The 15,182-nt window shown below is 30.5% G+C and overlaps 1 protein-coding gene across 1 annotated transcript in view; it reads right to left on the bottom strand.

The window, feature by feature from the left end:
- Rbcn-3A (Rabconnectin-3A) overlaps nt 1–15,182 on the bottom strand; it is a gene marked incomplete at its 3' end in the record, with an annotated part of 63,283 nt that overhangs the window by 33,761 nt on the left and 14,340 nt on the right. The window contains 4 exon segments of the mRNA XM_067049253.1: nt 5,074–5,259; nt 9,195–9,342; nt 11,629–11,853; nt 14,868–15,030. Of these exon segments, the coding sequence (XP_066905354.1) occupies nt 5,074–5,259; nt 9,195–9,342; nt 11,629–11,853; nt 14,868–15,030 (722 nt within the window).

The raw sequence follows: 15,182 nt of genomic DNA, 5'->3' as shown, positions 1-15,182 counted from the left end.
ATAAAAAAATTAACAAATAAAACATAATCAAATAAATAAAAATAAAAAAGCTGCTGAGCACAGACTGGATCTACAGCGAGAGCGGTTGATAATGTTATCTATACAATACTGTGAGTAACTCCAGAGCCCGACAATTCCGAAAAGAGGAGTCCCGGCATTCTCAAGCAACTGAAGAAAATTCCAGAATTGCCATCTGAAAATAAAATAGAAACTGCATGATAGTGGGCCCTACGCTAATTAGGGCTTCTTTACACTTTCTCAAAAATCGAATGCAAAATGAGATCTGGACACAAACTACTTGCCAAGGCTCCATTGAAAGCGTAGCTAAAAGATGGTCTCGATATTGATGAATTAAATAAACTATGGACATATAGAATTATTTACTTACAAAACAAAAAAATAAATAAAAATAAAAGATCATACAGACAACACCGATGCGTATCAAGTAAAGCACACCACATATAATGCAAGATTATAAACACAATTAATACAAAAGTTATTATTATTTTTAAATAAAAGAAAAAAAATCACAATAAGATAATCATAAAATACAGTTAAGTTCCTTCAATTCCAATAAGAATACATATAATTAAAAATTGTGGCATTAAAACTAAAAAGATAAACTAAACTAAATGATACATCGATTTTCAATATTTAGCTAGAGTCTACAGCCAAACACATACATGAAGCAATAGATCGCCATAAGTAAATGTCAATAACACACAAGTGTTACCAGTGATGAACGACAATATTTCACTAAATAAAGAAATTATTATTATAAAATGTTTCCTCTTTTGAATTAATTCAAAAGCCATGTGCAAAATGTCCAATTATCAATATCAAGTGAAAAATTTTTGGAAAACTTCATAAGAATAGATAAAAATTCCTATAAGAATAGATCATACCTAAAACATGTACCCCATTAATTACTATGTATTATTAATTATTACGCCATCTTCACAGTAAAATGTAACCGAGTTAACAGACTTTAAAGTGACAGTATCTGATGAACTGATCTTACACATAATATTACCCGTGAAACAGTACTGTCATGACAGTAGTTCTACTACTGTAATAGCCAGATATTACATATCATATGCAGTGGCATTGCAACATTTCCTACCTTGGCTTTGAAGTATTACCATGTAAACTAACTTTAACATGACAGTGGTCACTACATATGAATACTTTGAAAACAAGTTGATGCAAATTATTTGTTATTTTTTAAAAAATTACGTTGCAAGATCATTAACTAATATAAGGAAGATGGCCCAGGTGTGAACTCAAGCGCCAATGTTATGTAGTGCTCCCTTCATTTGGCCCTTTGCTATATTTCCCCTTATCTTATTTCCTTAATTTTCCATCTTTCAGTTTTTTACTATTTTTCTAGAATCTATTATTCTCTTTTTTACATAGTTGGGCAAAGATTATTCGATTGACGAGAGAATACTTTTTTATTCGTGAATCAATTATTCGTACAAAACATGATTAACCAGACGAATACTTTTTTATTCCTCATTATTTTACACGCATAATCAATTATTGTAGCAAAACAATTCGAATACTTTTATATTCATCAATTTTATGGACGAATAATCTCTTATTCTAAAACATTAAGAATACATTCGTATTCGTATACTCGTGAAGAGGACATTTTTTGTCTTCTTTTTTTTCGATCCCTCTAAAACAGAAAGAAAAAAGGTGAATTAATAAGTGCATTACTGTGAAAAAGAAAAGTAATTCGTGTTGGGTCTTACCTTTTAATGCATTTGGTATTTTAAGGTTACCTGTTACGAAAAATGCCGGTTATGCATGTTTGTTGGTGGCTTAAATAGACAACTGTGAATTTTTTGTCTTACAGGCCTATGGCGGTATATATAGAGGTTGCGTATCGATTTATTTTAACTTATCTGTTTTCTTGCAGAATATGAAAATGCTATCGATTTTAGAATCGCGTATCGATTTATTTTAACATTTCTGATTTATAATAATAATAATTTCTAATTGGGGTCCTCTTATAAGTTTCTTAAGACGCAGAATAAGAAAATGCTATTCATTTTAAAATCGCGTATCGATTTATATTTACTTTTTCTTTGGGTTCCTTCTTATCTTAATGTGATAATAAGCCATTTGTATGTTTTCTGCAACTTAAAAAATTGAAAAGGACACTAATATGTTTGAGATCGGATAAGTTATAATAAATCGATACGCAAGCGTGCGATCATAAAATCGATAGCATTTTCGGTTTCTGGGTCTTAAGAAACATACAAGAGAACCCTCATATATTAGCAATCAGAAAAATTAAAATAAATCAATGCGCGATCTTAAAATATATTTTCGTTTTCTACTCGTCTGAAAATGTGTAATGGCACCCTCATAGTTAGAAATCAAAAATGGCTAAAAATAAGCGAAATTAAAAAAGAAAATCTAATTGTTATTCCACTTATTTTTTATTCCATTGAAATATTCTGTTTAGTCATATTTTTATTGGAATAAAAATGTATTTGTCTCTAGTCAATCGAATACTTTTTGCCCAACTGGGCTTTTTTATTACTAATCCCGGTTATATTTTCTTTAATTTACTTTACTCATTTTTTTATATCTTTGTAATTATTAACTTACATCATATTTTAGTCTTACCTTAGTTTACTTTTAGTTTCATGTCTCCAAATTAAAACTAAAAACTACTGTTTTTGAAACAATTCTGAGGCCACTACTGATGTATGGTGGTGCAGTCAGGGGAGCAGCATTCTTTATGAAAAGGAAAATATTACAAGTCCTCAGAATCGCAGTGGATGCTCCTTGGTTTGTGAGAAATAGCCAACTGCATCGGGAATTGAAAATGGAGTCAATAGTGGATAACACAAAAAAAAAGGTCCCAGAGTGCATGGTTCGGAACCTTGTAGGTTAGATTCCCACCTGGAGCAATTAATATTTATTTTTCGGCAATCCAAAAGAATGAATCTTGACACTCCCACCTTGGTTAGAACACAACGGCAACTCAGCTAGCCGCCATGGGTTGGCAGAAAGGACCACTAGGCCCACTTGCTGGACTTGTTCCCCCCACCAAATACCAGGATCAAAAGTTAAAGGAGCAGTAACCTACAACTTGGGAAACCCAACCTCATCCTGAAGATCAGGCATGCAGGACATCCTGTTATAAATTCTGTAGTTATCAATTCTTTTATTGACACAATTTCCATTTTATTTATATTATCTTCATCTTTTTTCAAATCAACTTTTTTTTTTTTTTTCCAGTAGAGGGCAATTGTATGTTTTGTTAAGTCTAGGAATGTTGTTATTAACTTTACTTTTCTCTCATATCAAAAATTATTATGTTTATCTATTTATTTTATCCTAATTTTTTAAAAAAATTATAACGTTATACCTAGTTACGGGTGTCTTGTACGATACTATACCCCCAAAAATAAACTGTCAATAAAAAAAAAATGTAACTGATACATCAACCATGCAAGCCGATCTGGTATAAAATAAATAAAAAAAGGTCAAGTCATCTTGTACTCTTACACTGTTCACAAAATTTTTAGTTTTTGTACCTTGTTTGTGGCCCTGATGGAGCCCTGCAAAGTAGGGCGAAATGTTTGCGCTTGATAAATAGTTTTGTAATATTTTAGCAGCTTTTTTATAACACTCAAAATGACCATCTTCCTTATATTTTCAAAATTATAGTTTCAAAACATTTTTGGGCCTTAAGTTCTGGAGTATGCACAGCCATATTAAAATTAAATTACATAATTAAAGATCAGGGTACATATTTGAACTGTAGTCCATTCTTGTAGGACTTGTGAGGCTCTCCAAAAAGTTAAGGTTAGATATTAATAAGTCGACTTAGGATATGCCGGTTCTTGGACCAAATAGAAGAGACCTGTTCCAACATGTGTTTTTACTATCATCAAACAGGGTATAAGTTTTGGGTCAGAAAAACTGTACTTCTCACGCTCTTTTGATAATAGTCAAAACTCATTTAAGAACAAGCTTACTGATGGCTTGGATTCAACCTGCAATATAAATAAATTAATAAGGAATTTCTTCTCATCTTCTGTAAATATAGCTCCTGGAGAATGCCTTCCTTTAATGGTTTAAATGATAACCAGATGAATGTATATAAATAAAAATGGATTTTTCAGTGACTTGGAACTTAAGACATTGTATCGCCATCAACCATTATATTAACAAGTTATCTCTTAATCACAAGAAAATGGATTTCTCAAAATCTCTTTTTTATTTCTCCTTCCTGATTAGATCTTGAACATGTAAGACTCTGTGGCGCTGCTACTTGAACTACATAGATGTCGTATACCAGGTTATATTATTATAGTTGTAATAAGTATCATAAAAAAAAAAAAAAAATCCATTATGGATTTCAAAGTAATATTAGCCAAGATCCATTGATAAAAGTTTACTACCAAACCTGCAAGATTTAAGCTTTTTTTTTTTCAAGAAACAGATAGTTAACAAAATGAAAATTCCAGAAATTGTTTAGATTGTCCTTGAGGATGGCCTAATTGGCCGAAACGCTGGACTATTAATATAATTAAATGTGTTGAGACTAAACAAGTAAGTAAAAATTATTATTTCAGAATAAAACACCTGTAACCAGGGAATGAAATATGAAATGTCATATATAAGACAGTATTTCTTACTTTTTAATTTCTAACAAGTTTGCTTCAATAAGAAAAAAGATGTCAACTGTAAAAACAAAATGAATCTGTGAAAACTGATAAGTACTTATCAAATTAATTTTTTTTTATTCGTTTTAAGGTTTTTGAAAAACCTCGATTAAATTAATATATTAAAAAGAAAAGGAGAGTGTAATGCAATCTGTAACAATAGATCCTTTCCAAATTTTATCAATAGCATATAACATTTTGACTATAACTGAAATTTGTTCAGCGATACAATATCTGTAAAATCCAGTAAAATTTGGCTAAAAATATGTTACAATAAATACAGTGAATTCATTAAACAATCTTTTTTTTTAAGTTCATTACAAACAAGGAACGAATGGTAGGAGTAATTAAAAAATATAAAATTAATTCAAGAGTAACTTACTTCATGTGCTTGAGTCGCTGCATGAAACGATGTTTATGTCTGTGTGTTCTGAATTTAGGGTTCTGCGCTGCTAGAGGATCAAACTGTTGCATATTAACCAATCCATCGTCTGGTAACACCGTTTCAACCCAAATTCGACAAATATTGTCGCGACATGAAGTAACCAGCATATTTGACACAGAACCCCTACAAATACAAAATTATTTTTAAATAAAAATCTTCTAGAAAAGAAAAGAAAAGTTGTTATATCACAACATTTTTTAAGTAAGTATAGATGATCCAATAGTAGGGGGTATTCATGATGTGTTAAATATAAAAAGTTTTAACATGCTAAATGTTAAAAGTATAGGTTTGTAAGTAGCCTAATTTAAGGTCTGTATTATAAGTGAAATGTAAAAGAGCTTCTAACAGATTTCCTGGGTAAATTGTTTTGTAACCTTGTAATCTTTAAAAGATAATAAAATTTTCAATAACTTTGACACATCATCTTTTCTCCACCTCACATGTTCCTTGTTTCCTCTCTTAGTTTTTTTTTTTTTAATTTTTTTATTATAATTTCTATCCACTTTATTAGAGTTTAAAATGTCAACAATAACTACGTGTATAAAATGTAATGTATAAAAAATTCATACATACCTAAAAGAAGCCTAAATTTTTTCAAAGAGACAAAAAGAAATCTACAGTAGTCTCAAATTGAAAACTTTTATATAACCATTTGTTGTCACCCTCTTATATGCTTTCCTCTTTCATATAAGTTTTCAAATATCTTCTATTTCTTACTTTTACCCATCCAAATAACTAGTAGTGTATTCTCATCTTCTGGTAATTTCGTCATCTTTGTAACGTATTAATATATAATAAATATGTTTCAAATGATTTCTTATATTCTGTGTGATTTTTATATGCAGTTTCAGAATGATAATTTTGTAATATATATTTTCAGATGTAAACTTTGAAAATGTTTGACTGGCACACTAATAATGACCCCTTGATATACCTCAATGGGAAAAAATTTGGCAATATAAATAAAGTTTTTAATTTGAGACAACTGCAGCATTTATTTATTTTTTTCCTCTTTGAACTCAGAAATAGCATTATAACTTTATATCCAGATTGACAATTTTATTTTTTAAATATAAGTTTTCGAGATTTTTCAAAATTCAAAATTTTGAAAACAAGAGAAAATAACTAATAAAAGGAAGAGAGTATATTTGATCCTTTTGCTTTCCTTCATTTTGAAAGCCCTGATGAAGTTCTGCAAAGTGGGCTGAAACGTTGGCTCATAATAAATAGTTTCTTTACAATTTAAATTATTTTGACCTCACCCGGACCAACTTCCTTTTTTTGATTATTTACAAGTTACTGAAAAAATAATTTATTTATTTTTAATTTGTCAAGTTATATATCAAATTAAAATACAACCAATAAGATTTAAAGTGAGGTATCAAATGTCTAAGACAATTTACTGTAAATCTATGAGCATTTTTGTGATCTAAAACATGGGAGAATTTGACTATTTCCGGAATTTCTAAAAATTCTATTATAAAAAATCGAATACAAATATATTTAATTAGTATGACTAATGCATAAAAAAATCATGTACATATAAGGTATAGAGATTTAGGTCTGTGATTTTTTTCATACAAAAGAATCTGATTAGCGAGGATCCATTCCCATTATACAAGATACATAATTTTATCTAAACAATAATCTTATTGTCAGTATGATACATTTATTATTTAATTATAAATGCAAGTTATGAATATATTTTTAATATTCTTGAATGGTCTCATTCTAGGGTCAGACAGTGACAAATGACCCATGATGAATGACCCACTTTTGAACTCGTTGAGTTAGGAACAGTCGTTATCCGACAAAGATTAACTATCAGCAATTATCCAATTTGCTAATCAGAACAGCACATGATGCGTCGTTAAATAAACGTTTAATAACTGATAAACGACTCAAAACAATGGCGAGATAAGGTTTATTACTTCAAAAGCGACGTTTTTCTTTTTTAATTCAAACCCTATAGTATTCCTTGCTTAAATATCTTGAACTGGAAGGAAAATATTTATTCGTATTTATTAAAAGATAATAAAGATTGTTATGTTATTTTTATGATAATGTATAATCAATTGTCTTAAATTAAGTCTAGTTTATTTTATTTGTCTTTAAAAAAAAAAAAAAACCTATTTTAGTGGATAGTTTTCTGAAGTAAACTTTTGGTGTATCCAAACAGCTGTTATTTGTTCATCATTTTAATATTTTGTCATATCATTCTCATTTTTATGTAGCATACTGAACTTAATTTATTTTATTTATTGACATTTTTTTGTTTTGTCAAATGTCTGTAGTTGTTATGATGATGTAATATACCTATTGTATGGAAAATTGACAATTAAATAAAATAAAACTTTAATTAAGTTGTAAAAATTTTAAAATTGTTTTAAAAAACAGATCAAAATCGAATAAAGTTTATAAAATTTAAACATCAAAGAAAGTAAAGTACACAAAAAGGCCATAGTAGTCTCAAATAGATCAATTAATTGATTTTGCCAAATTTTCACCCATACAAGCATCACTCTAGAGTTTAGTAACCATGACGAGGTATATGGAGTTTAGCACCAATTATTTTTTTATTGTCAAATAACACCTTGATGATACCTGAATGGGCGAAAATTTGACAACAGCAATAAATTAATTATTTGAGATTAAAATGGCCTTTTTGTGTACTTAAACTCATAACTAGTCCCTGCCTTTTGGTATTCTGTTTTGTTTTGTATTGTTTGGTAAAAACAAGTAAAGAATACAAAAAAAAATAGAAAACTAGGAAAGTTTCGTAATACAATTTTATTTTCAAAATTTTTTCAAAATAGTTTCTACTGTACAAAACTTACACTTTTAACTAAATTTCTCCATACTAAACCAAAGTAACCCCTACACATTTCTTCTGCGATTTGGGAATACTCAATGTTCCAAATACTTACTACTTGTGAAATGTCTCCCTTTCAGCCAGTTTTTCACCTGAGGGAAAAGCACCAAGCCACAGATCTGGGCTATATGTCGCTTCAACGTTTTTATTCCAATGCTCGCCAAATATTCTGTGCTAACTTTGGAATGATGCACTGAGGCATTATCATGGTGAAGGAGCTTATTCTTGTGTTCAGCCGAAGTTTCTGACTATCTTGCACCACTTTAGGGAGACATTCTGCAAGGTACCACTTGCCTGCGACTGTCTTCTGCATTTCTAGCACCATTTGCTTCACACTAATCAGTACCATCACCATTCTCTTGTTAACAATTCATCTTCAAACACCCAAACATTGCCATGAGTCATAGCTGGAATATCGTAGTGGTAAAGCCAAGTTTCATCGCCTATTACTATACTGTTTAGATTACAGGTTTTCCGTTTTTTTCACTTTTTCAGCACTTCACAGCACCAAGAGACACAATTCACCAACCAAGCTTCAGTCAAACTATGGGGCACCTACAGAGTACAAAGTTTACTGACTGGAAGATGATCATGCAGAATGTTGAATGGTGAATTAATGTACAAAGACTCTATATAGTGGTACATCACTCCTCAGTCTATCTCAAGCAATTTCTGAACAGCATTAATGTTTTCTTTAGTTATCGACAAAGCAAGACAAGTTCTTCTTGGAGTATCCTCAAAATTTCCTTTTTCAAACTCCTGGTACTAACTCAATACTGTTGTACAGTGTGCACAATGCTCTCCAAGAATAGACAGCATTTCCCCCAAAGACCTGATCCACACTTAGCCAACTTATAAAGTTGTAGCCTAAAATGAGTCTGCTTTCAACTTCAGACCAGGATGACATCTACGACACCATTCCCTAGTACAAGTAGAAGGTAGATAACCTTAGCCCAATAACTCAACCATCGCTGGTAGGGTACGCTAGCTAGGAGATCATATGCAAACCCTACCCCTCCTCGTGTGATCCCATCGCTCATATAGCAAACTTTCCAAGTGCCCTTTGTATTAGGATAGGTTTATACTTCAAGGTTTAGTTACATATAAAACTAAATTTTAAAAGGAATCAATATAATAACTAATGACTAAGAATTCAATAAGTAAATAAATAACATTTAGTACATACTTAGGCATATATTTGCTAGTCTTTCTCCAGGACAGTTGAGTCACTGCTCTCGGATGTGAAATGTAAACAAATCCATAATTAAGCTCATGAGCAGAGGGATGTCCAAAAGAGATAGACTGCTGATCTGCACTCTTTGATGGAAATAATACTAATAAAAAAATAAATAGACCAATTATTGAAAAAGAATATTTAATAAAACTAATAAATAATAACTTAAATATTCATTTATACTGTATTTGAAAATACCTATCAGTGCAACAAATAAAGTTAATCATAGGGAATGATTATCTTGATTGAAAAATAGTGATTAGATAGAATGGTGATTGATTGTGGATCAGTAAACCCCAAGGCAAATGCCTTTTTGACCTGCATTCCAGATTCGTGAGAAACAGACGATGAAATCGACAGTACTTGAGGGTGATTTTGAAAGAAAGTTTAGCCTGTATGGATTTTTATTATATTATATTACAAGCAGATGATTTACTGAATCCTTAAATTCTGCTACATTAGACGAGGCACGTTTAATCATGGAGTTGTAAATAGATGGCTTATTATTCAAGTTGAATGGAAATCTGTCGCCTAAAACATGATGTTTGCCAATTTTAATAGGAAGGTGGTCAAAAATAGTAAACAAAATAGCAAACAAAAATATTTATATTATACTCTTATATAAATTGTATTTATATTCTATTATTATATATATCTATTATTATATATCTCACACGCTCTCTTCTTCTAAAAAATTTTTCTACTTTTTATTTTTTATTTTCACCCTCCCGTAACGTTTTCTTTAAAAAATACAATTAGTCATTGCTGTAACGGATTTTTTAATTCTAAGTTTGACCGCTATTTGCGCTGCCACCATTAGGCGCTCAACCTTTCAGCGAACAGGTTGGTTTTCATTCTTCTTTTTTGTTTTCTTTCCCCTTTCTTTATTTTACTCTTTCCCCTTATTTTACTTTTATCTTATTTTACTCTTACCCCTTATTTTCTCCACTTACATCCATTTTCCTTGCCCGTGTTATAAGTTTTGTACACTATACTTATAATTTGCTTCTTTATCATCTATTATTGTTACATATATTTTCTTCCTCTCAATTTTCATTTTCTTTTCATATTTAAATTTTAAATTAATAATAACTAATATGTTCAAACTTCTTTGCATTATATAACTTTATTTTTATTTCATTTCCTTAAGTAAGTTATTGTACCTGCTTTTTCAATTACCTATGTATACATTTTATTTCCCGCTTCTCTCATCACTTCATTTTATTAATTCTATTTTGTAAAACTATTCATTGTATGTGTAAAATTATTCTGTTTATACTTTCTTTTTATATTTCTATACTTACTGTGGTTGTTATCTTGTTTTGTTTTTAGCCCTGAAGAAGGCTAGAAACTCTAGCTGAAACGTCGGCACATTAAAATAAGTTAATCATACTTATTTGTGTTTCATTGACCGCACCCCCAACCATCTTCTCCTCATTTATCATCCACGGTCAACTATCTCTCATAATTATTATATATATCCGTTTTGACCGCCATCTGGACAAACAATAGATTTATTGTTTCCTTTATTCTGAATATTATTGTGTGTGGAATTAATTTTTCTTTAATAATAAAGGAGTAATGGTTTGATGCAGTTCTTACCCAGCTCCATCTTCCTTACAATCCTTTTCAAAGGTTGAAACGGCATTCACCCAGAAACCTTTTCTAGATAAGTAGTTATATTTAAGTTGTGCTAATATCCATATTCTCCTCTCAGACCTTTAGCACCCATGGTCAATCTCCACTGGTTTTCATAAACTTTATGGAAAAGACAGGATTTGCAATTAAAACTGGTAGACACCATGTACTAGTTATAGGCGACAGATTTCCATTCAACTTATGAAGCAAACAATCTTTATCTACAACCCTATATTTAAACCTGTCTCAACTCATGCAGCAAAATTTAAAAATTCAGCAAATCTTTAGTAAATTTAATCGATTTCATCTTCCCAGTTATCCAGGAATCTGGAATAGTGGTTAAAAAAGTATTGGCACGGGGTTTTCCTAATCCATAATTAATCAAGAAGACAGTCTTAATAACAACATATTAGTTTAAAAAATGGGGATCATCTTAAAATTTAAATAAGTATTCTGACCTATATAAAGGAATTGAATTAGTAATTTTTATGAAAAACCTTCATAATCTTAAAATGGAGAACATCATTTGTGGACACTGCAGGACCAAGACATATTGCTGGATTTAAACAATTTTCTATACAACAGAACAATTTCACTATTATATACTGCTCTATACTGGAATTAAAAAACTTTCCAAGCTCCAAAATAATAAACTGGGATGCCAAAAATGGTCTGTACATTACTTCTGCCTCTTTCTGCGTGAATCATACTAATTACTAGAATAAATACTAATTATAATAACACTTACATTGCTTATTTTCGAACCAAATTTTAACCAGCCGGTCGTTGTGTGAAGCAGTGGCAAAAAGAGTTCCATCTGGAGAGAAAGCCATGTGTATAACAGGCGATGAAGTCCTACAACTCCATACGCATTCCCATCCCTTTTCCTCCTCAGGGGGTTTTCCCCCGTCACCGCTCAGGCTACTACATGCTTCCTCACCAATCTCGAAAGTCACGCCACTTGATGTCATCCCTAAATTGATAAAAAAAATGTATAAATAAATTAAAAATATATATCAAAACAATATTTACTGATATAGTATTGGAAAATTCTAAAACATAGACTTAAGCCTCTTAAACAGCAGCAAATACCTAACCATTTAACATTTTGCCAATTCAGGCATCAACAGGGGAGAAAAAGAGAAGATCACATAAATGTAGAACAGAGACAACACATCTCACATCAACAACCTAAAAATAAACTTACCAAATAGAGATATTATATCATTCCAAAAATATTAAGGCAATATTTTAAAATCTCCCAATAGCATCCAAAATAAAACTTTTGTTCCTTTTTTAATTATGATATATTTTGCTTTTATTTAGTGGAGTAGGTTAGCTGAGTGAGTAAAGGCTGACCCACACTAGACAGAGAGTATAAATTTTGCAGGCTTAATCAAACATCAAACCTAACTTTCTTCAGGTTGAAAAGCATTTTCATTGTTCGTTCTAAACTTTTCATTAGCGATGTGGCCAACGAATGTTTGGTAATTCACTATGTAACACATGTTATAAAAAACAAAACAAATCCACTCTCGGTTGTTAATATTTATACTGCAGATGAACAGATGACACCTTAGCATCACATTGTGTACACATACACCGGCTTGTGGGTCTCTTCTCACTATACATTATTAGTAACCAGCAGTCTTGCCATTTCCGTCATGTCAACCACTTTTCACCATGGTGGGCTGACTACGTTAGCTCATCCTCCAGGAGGACGAGGTGGGCGAATGTACCCCTTTTTTCTACCTCCATGACGACATATACAACCTATCATATAAGTATAAATTTAGTTGCATTCTTTTTTTTTTTTGGAATTTATTGTGATCAATTACTCAAAATACAACAATAACAAAATTGAAAGTTTATTTCTTATATTCTCATTACTCTTCATAGTTGGGCTAGCAAAGGTTCCTTTTGAACCCCTGCTCGCAATAACATTTAGGTGTATATAACATAGTTATAAAATAACACCAAATTTTGAAAAAGTAACAAATTACTGGTAGGGATGAAAATAACCCCTTATATTGTCTTGCTGAAAGGGCTAAGCCAGTGGTTACCAATTGGGGTTCTGTGGAACACTGGAGCTCAGCGGAATAGTTCAGGAACGGCTCATTCCAGGTCAATTCAACACAAGTTTTGATCTTTTATCATCTCAAACTTTTTTTTCATTTTTGCACAGATTTTGTGAAGGTATCTGAAATGTTCTTAGTTTTTAAAATGTTGGAGCTGTAAGTGACAAAAATAAAGAAGTAGAGACGAGTGGATCATATGAAGTTTTAATAAATATTTTTAATTATTATTTATAATTTTTAATTATTAATTTCACTCTACCCATTGCTCAATCAGTTTTCAGATATTATGAAAGAAACTCTAAATCATAAATTAAAAACTGACATAATTTCCAAGAGGATATTGACAAATGATGACAAGTGCATAAACAACATATACAGATAACATAAACATTCATTCAATCATTAAGAAGACAAGTGTTATTTTTTTAAAAACAGACAAAATGTGACAAGTACAACAAAAAAATAAATAAATAAAATAAAAGATTTTTTAATAAGTAAAATTCAGAAAACAAATTTTATCAACACATCAATTTCAAGGTATATCAAGATAATATATTACACATTTATATGTTAAAGAAACTAAGTCATATGACTAGCACTACTCCATTACAGTAAAGCTTCAATTAACAATCACCACCAGGAATGAGGATGTGACATGTAAGCGAAAGTACAGATGACAGAAATACTGGAAGACTATTAGTTATTAACCAATTTAAATTAAAATGTTCAATAAAAATTCAAACATAATACTGTATAAACAATACAATGCATCTGTTAACGCCATAATATATAATTACCTTGTAAATAGTATTTGAGTTTTATTAGTATTTAATTTAGTTACATTTATTTTTATTTGTATTGTTTTATTTAGATTTAGTTATTTGAAAAGAAAAATATGTAATTATATTTGTTTGTAATAATGAGTAATAGAGACAGTTGCTAGGGGTGATAATTGTTGCTAAGAAGTGTCACCTAGCAACGGACCGACCATCTTAGTTTTTTAGAGCAGTTCCGACTAATTCGTGGCCCTGGTAGCGTCATTAGCAGCCCTGTCTGCGTTTGGTTGATATTATTTTATTAGATATTTTTTGAATGTTTTAGTCGTCATTACAGTTCGAAACCAGACCTTTTCTGTGTTTCAAATTTAATATGAGTTCCAGATAATTAGTGAACCCAAGGAACGTGTGTAACCAGCCCTGTTTGCGTTCATTTTGTCGGCTCGCCTAATACAATACGACTGTTGGATATTTGGACCATCAATGAGCCACTACACCAACTCTGGACCATTGCAGCGGTTTATTTAGCAACAAGAGTTGCGATCTATCTTGGCAGCACTCTTCCTCTGACCTATCAGAATGGAGCAACCTTTCGTCGAGCAGCATTTATTTTATATATATTAATTTTTTTTTTTTTAAATTAGTTTCTTTTTGTTTTAATAATTTATTGAACTATTTTATTTTTATCTGAAAGGCCTTTTTATTTTTACTTGTATATTTTGTTTATGTTAGTTTTTAGTTTTTAAAATGTTTAAATTGAACCAAATAAATGTTTAATTCCAAGCCAGTTTGTTTTTTGTTCATTTTAAAGCCTTCCAACAAAAAGACATAGTCGATTTGAGGTGGCTTTAACAGCATCCATAAATAATATCAGACTATTTCCATATTTATAATTCGGCCATATAAATTTTTTTTTTTTTATAATTTTAAGATAATTGTTTTCATATTTTTCAGATACTTTTTTTTTAAATACTCATATCATGACTTAAAAAGTCCCAACTTTTTATGGGGTTCAACTGAACTGAAGGTAAATAGAAAATGAAAAATAAAAGAGAGATGGTTAATCGAAGTTTTACAGTATAAAAAGCAATTTCTCGTAACCAGTTGTTCAATATAAATATAAACGGATATACCTTCATTGTCATCATCAAGAAGATGGCCAGGGGTGTTTTGATGCCATAACTGAAGAACGTCTCCACCCGTCAATAGCCTTGTCCCTTCTAAGTTCCAGGATAAGGCGGTAATATGAGATTCGGTTTCCCATGAGCCTGTTTCCACCCATCGATAATCTAATTGCTAAAATAAAAAAAACAACAAAGTCAATACAGTTAATTAATTTCATTTTAATACATTATTACAATTTATATAGATATTTTTTATTTACTAATAGTAACTATTAAATTTAAAAAAATTGTATTGAAACTGATTCCTGTTCTCAATGCATCTAC

The sequence above is a fragment of the Halyomorpha halys genome, unplaced genomic scaffold (assembly GCF_000696795.3).
Source record: "Halyomorpha halys isolate HHAL.00 unplaced genomic scaffold, Hhal_1.1 Scaffold1611.1, whole genome shotgun sequence".
NCBI lineage: Eukaryota > Metazoa > Arthropoda > Insecta > Hemiptera > Pentatomidae > Halyomorpha > Halyomorpha halys.
The sequence above is the reverse complement of the archived record's forward strand: the minus strand, read 5'-3'. Positions and strand labels throughout refer to the sequence as shown.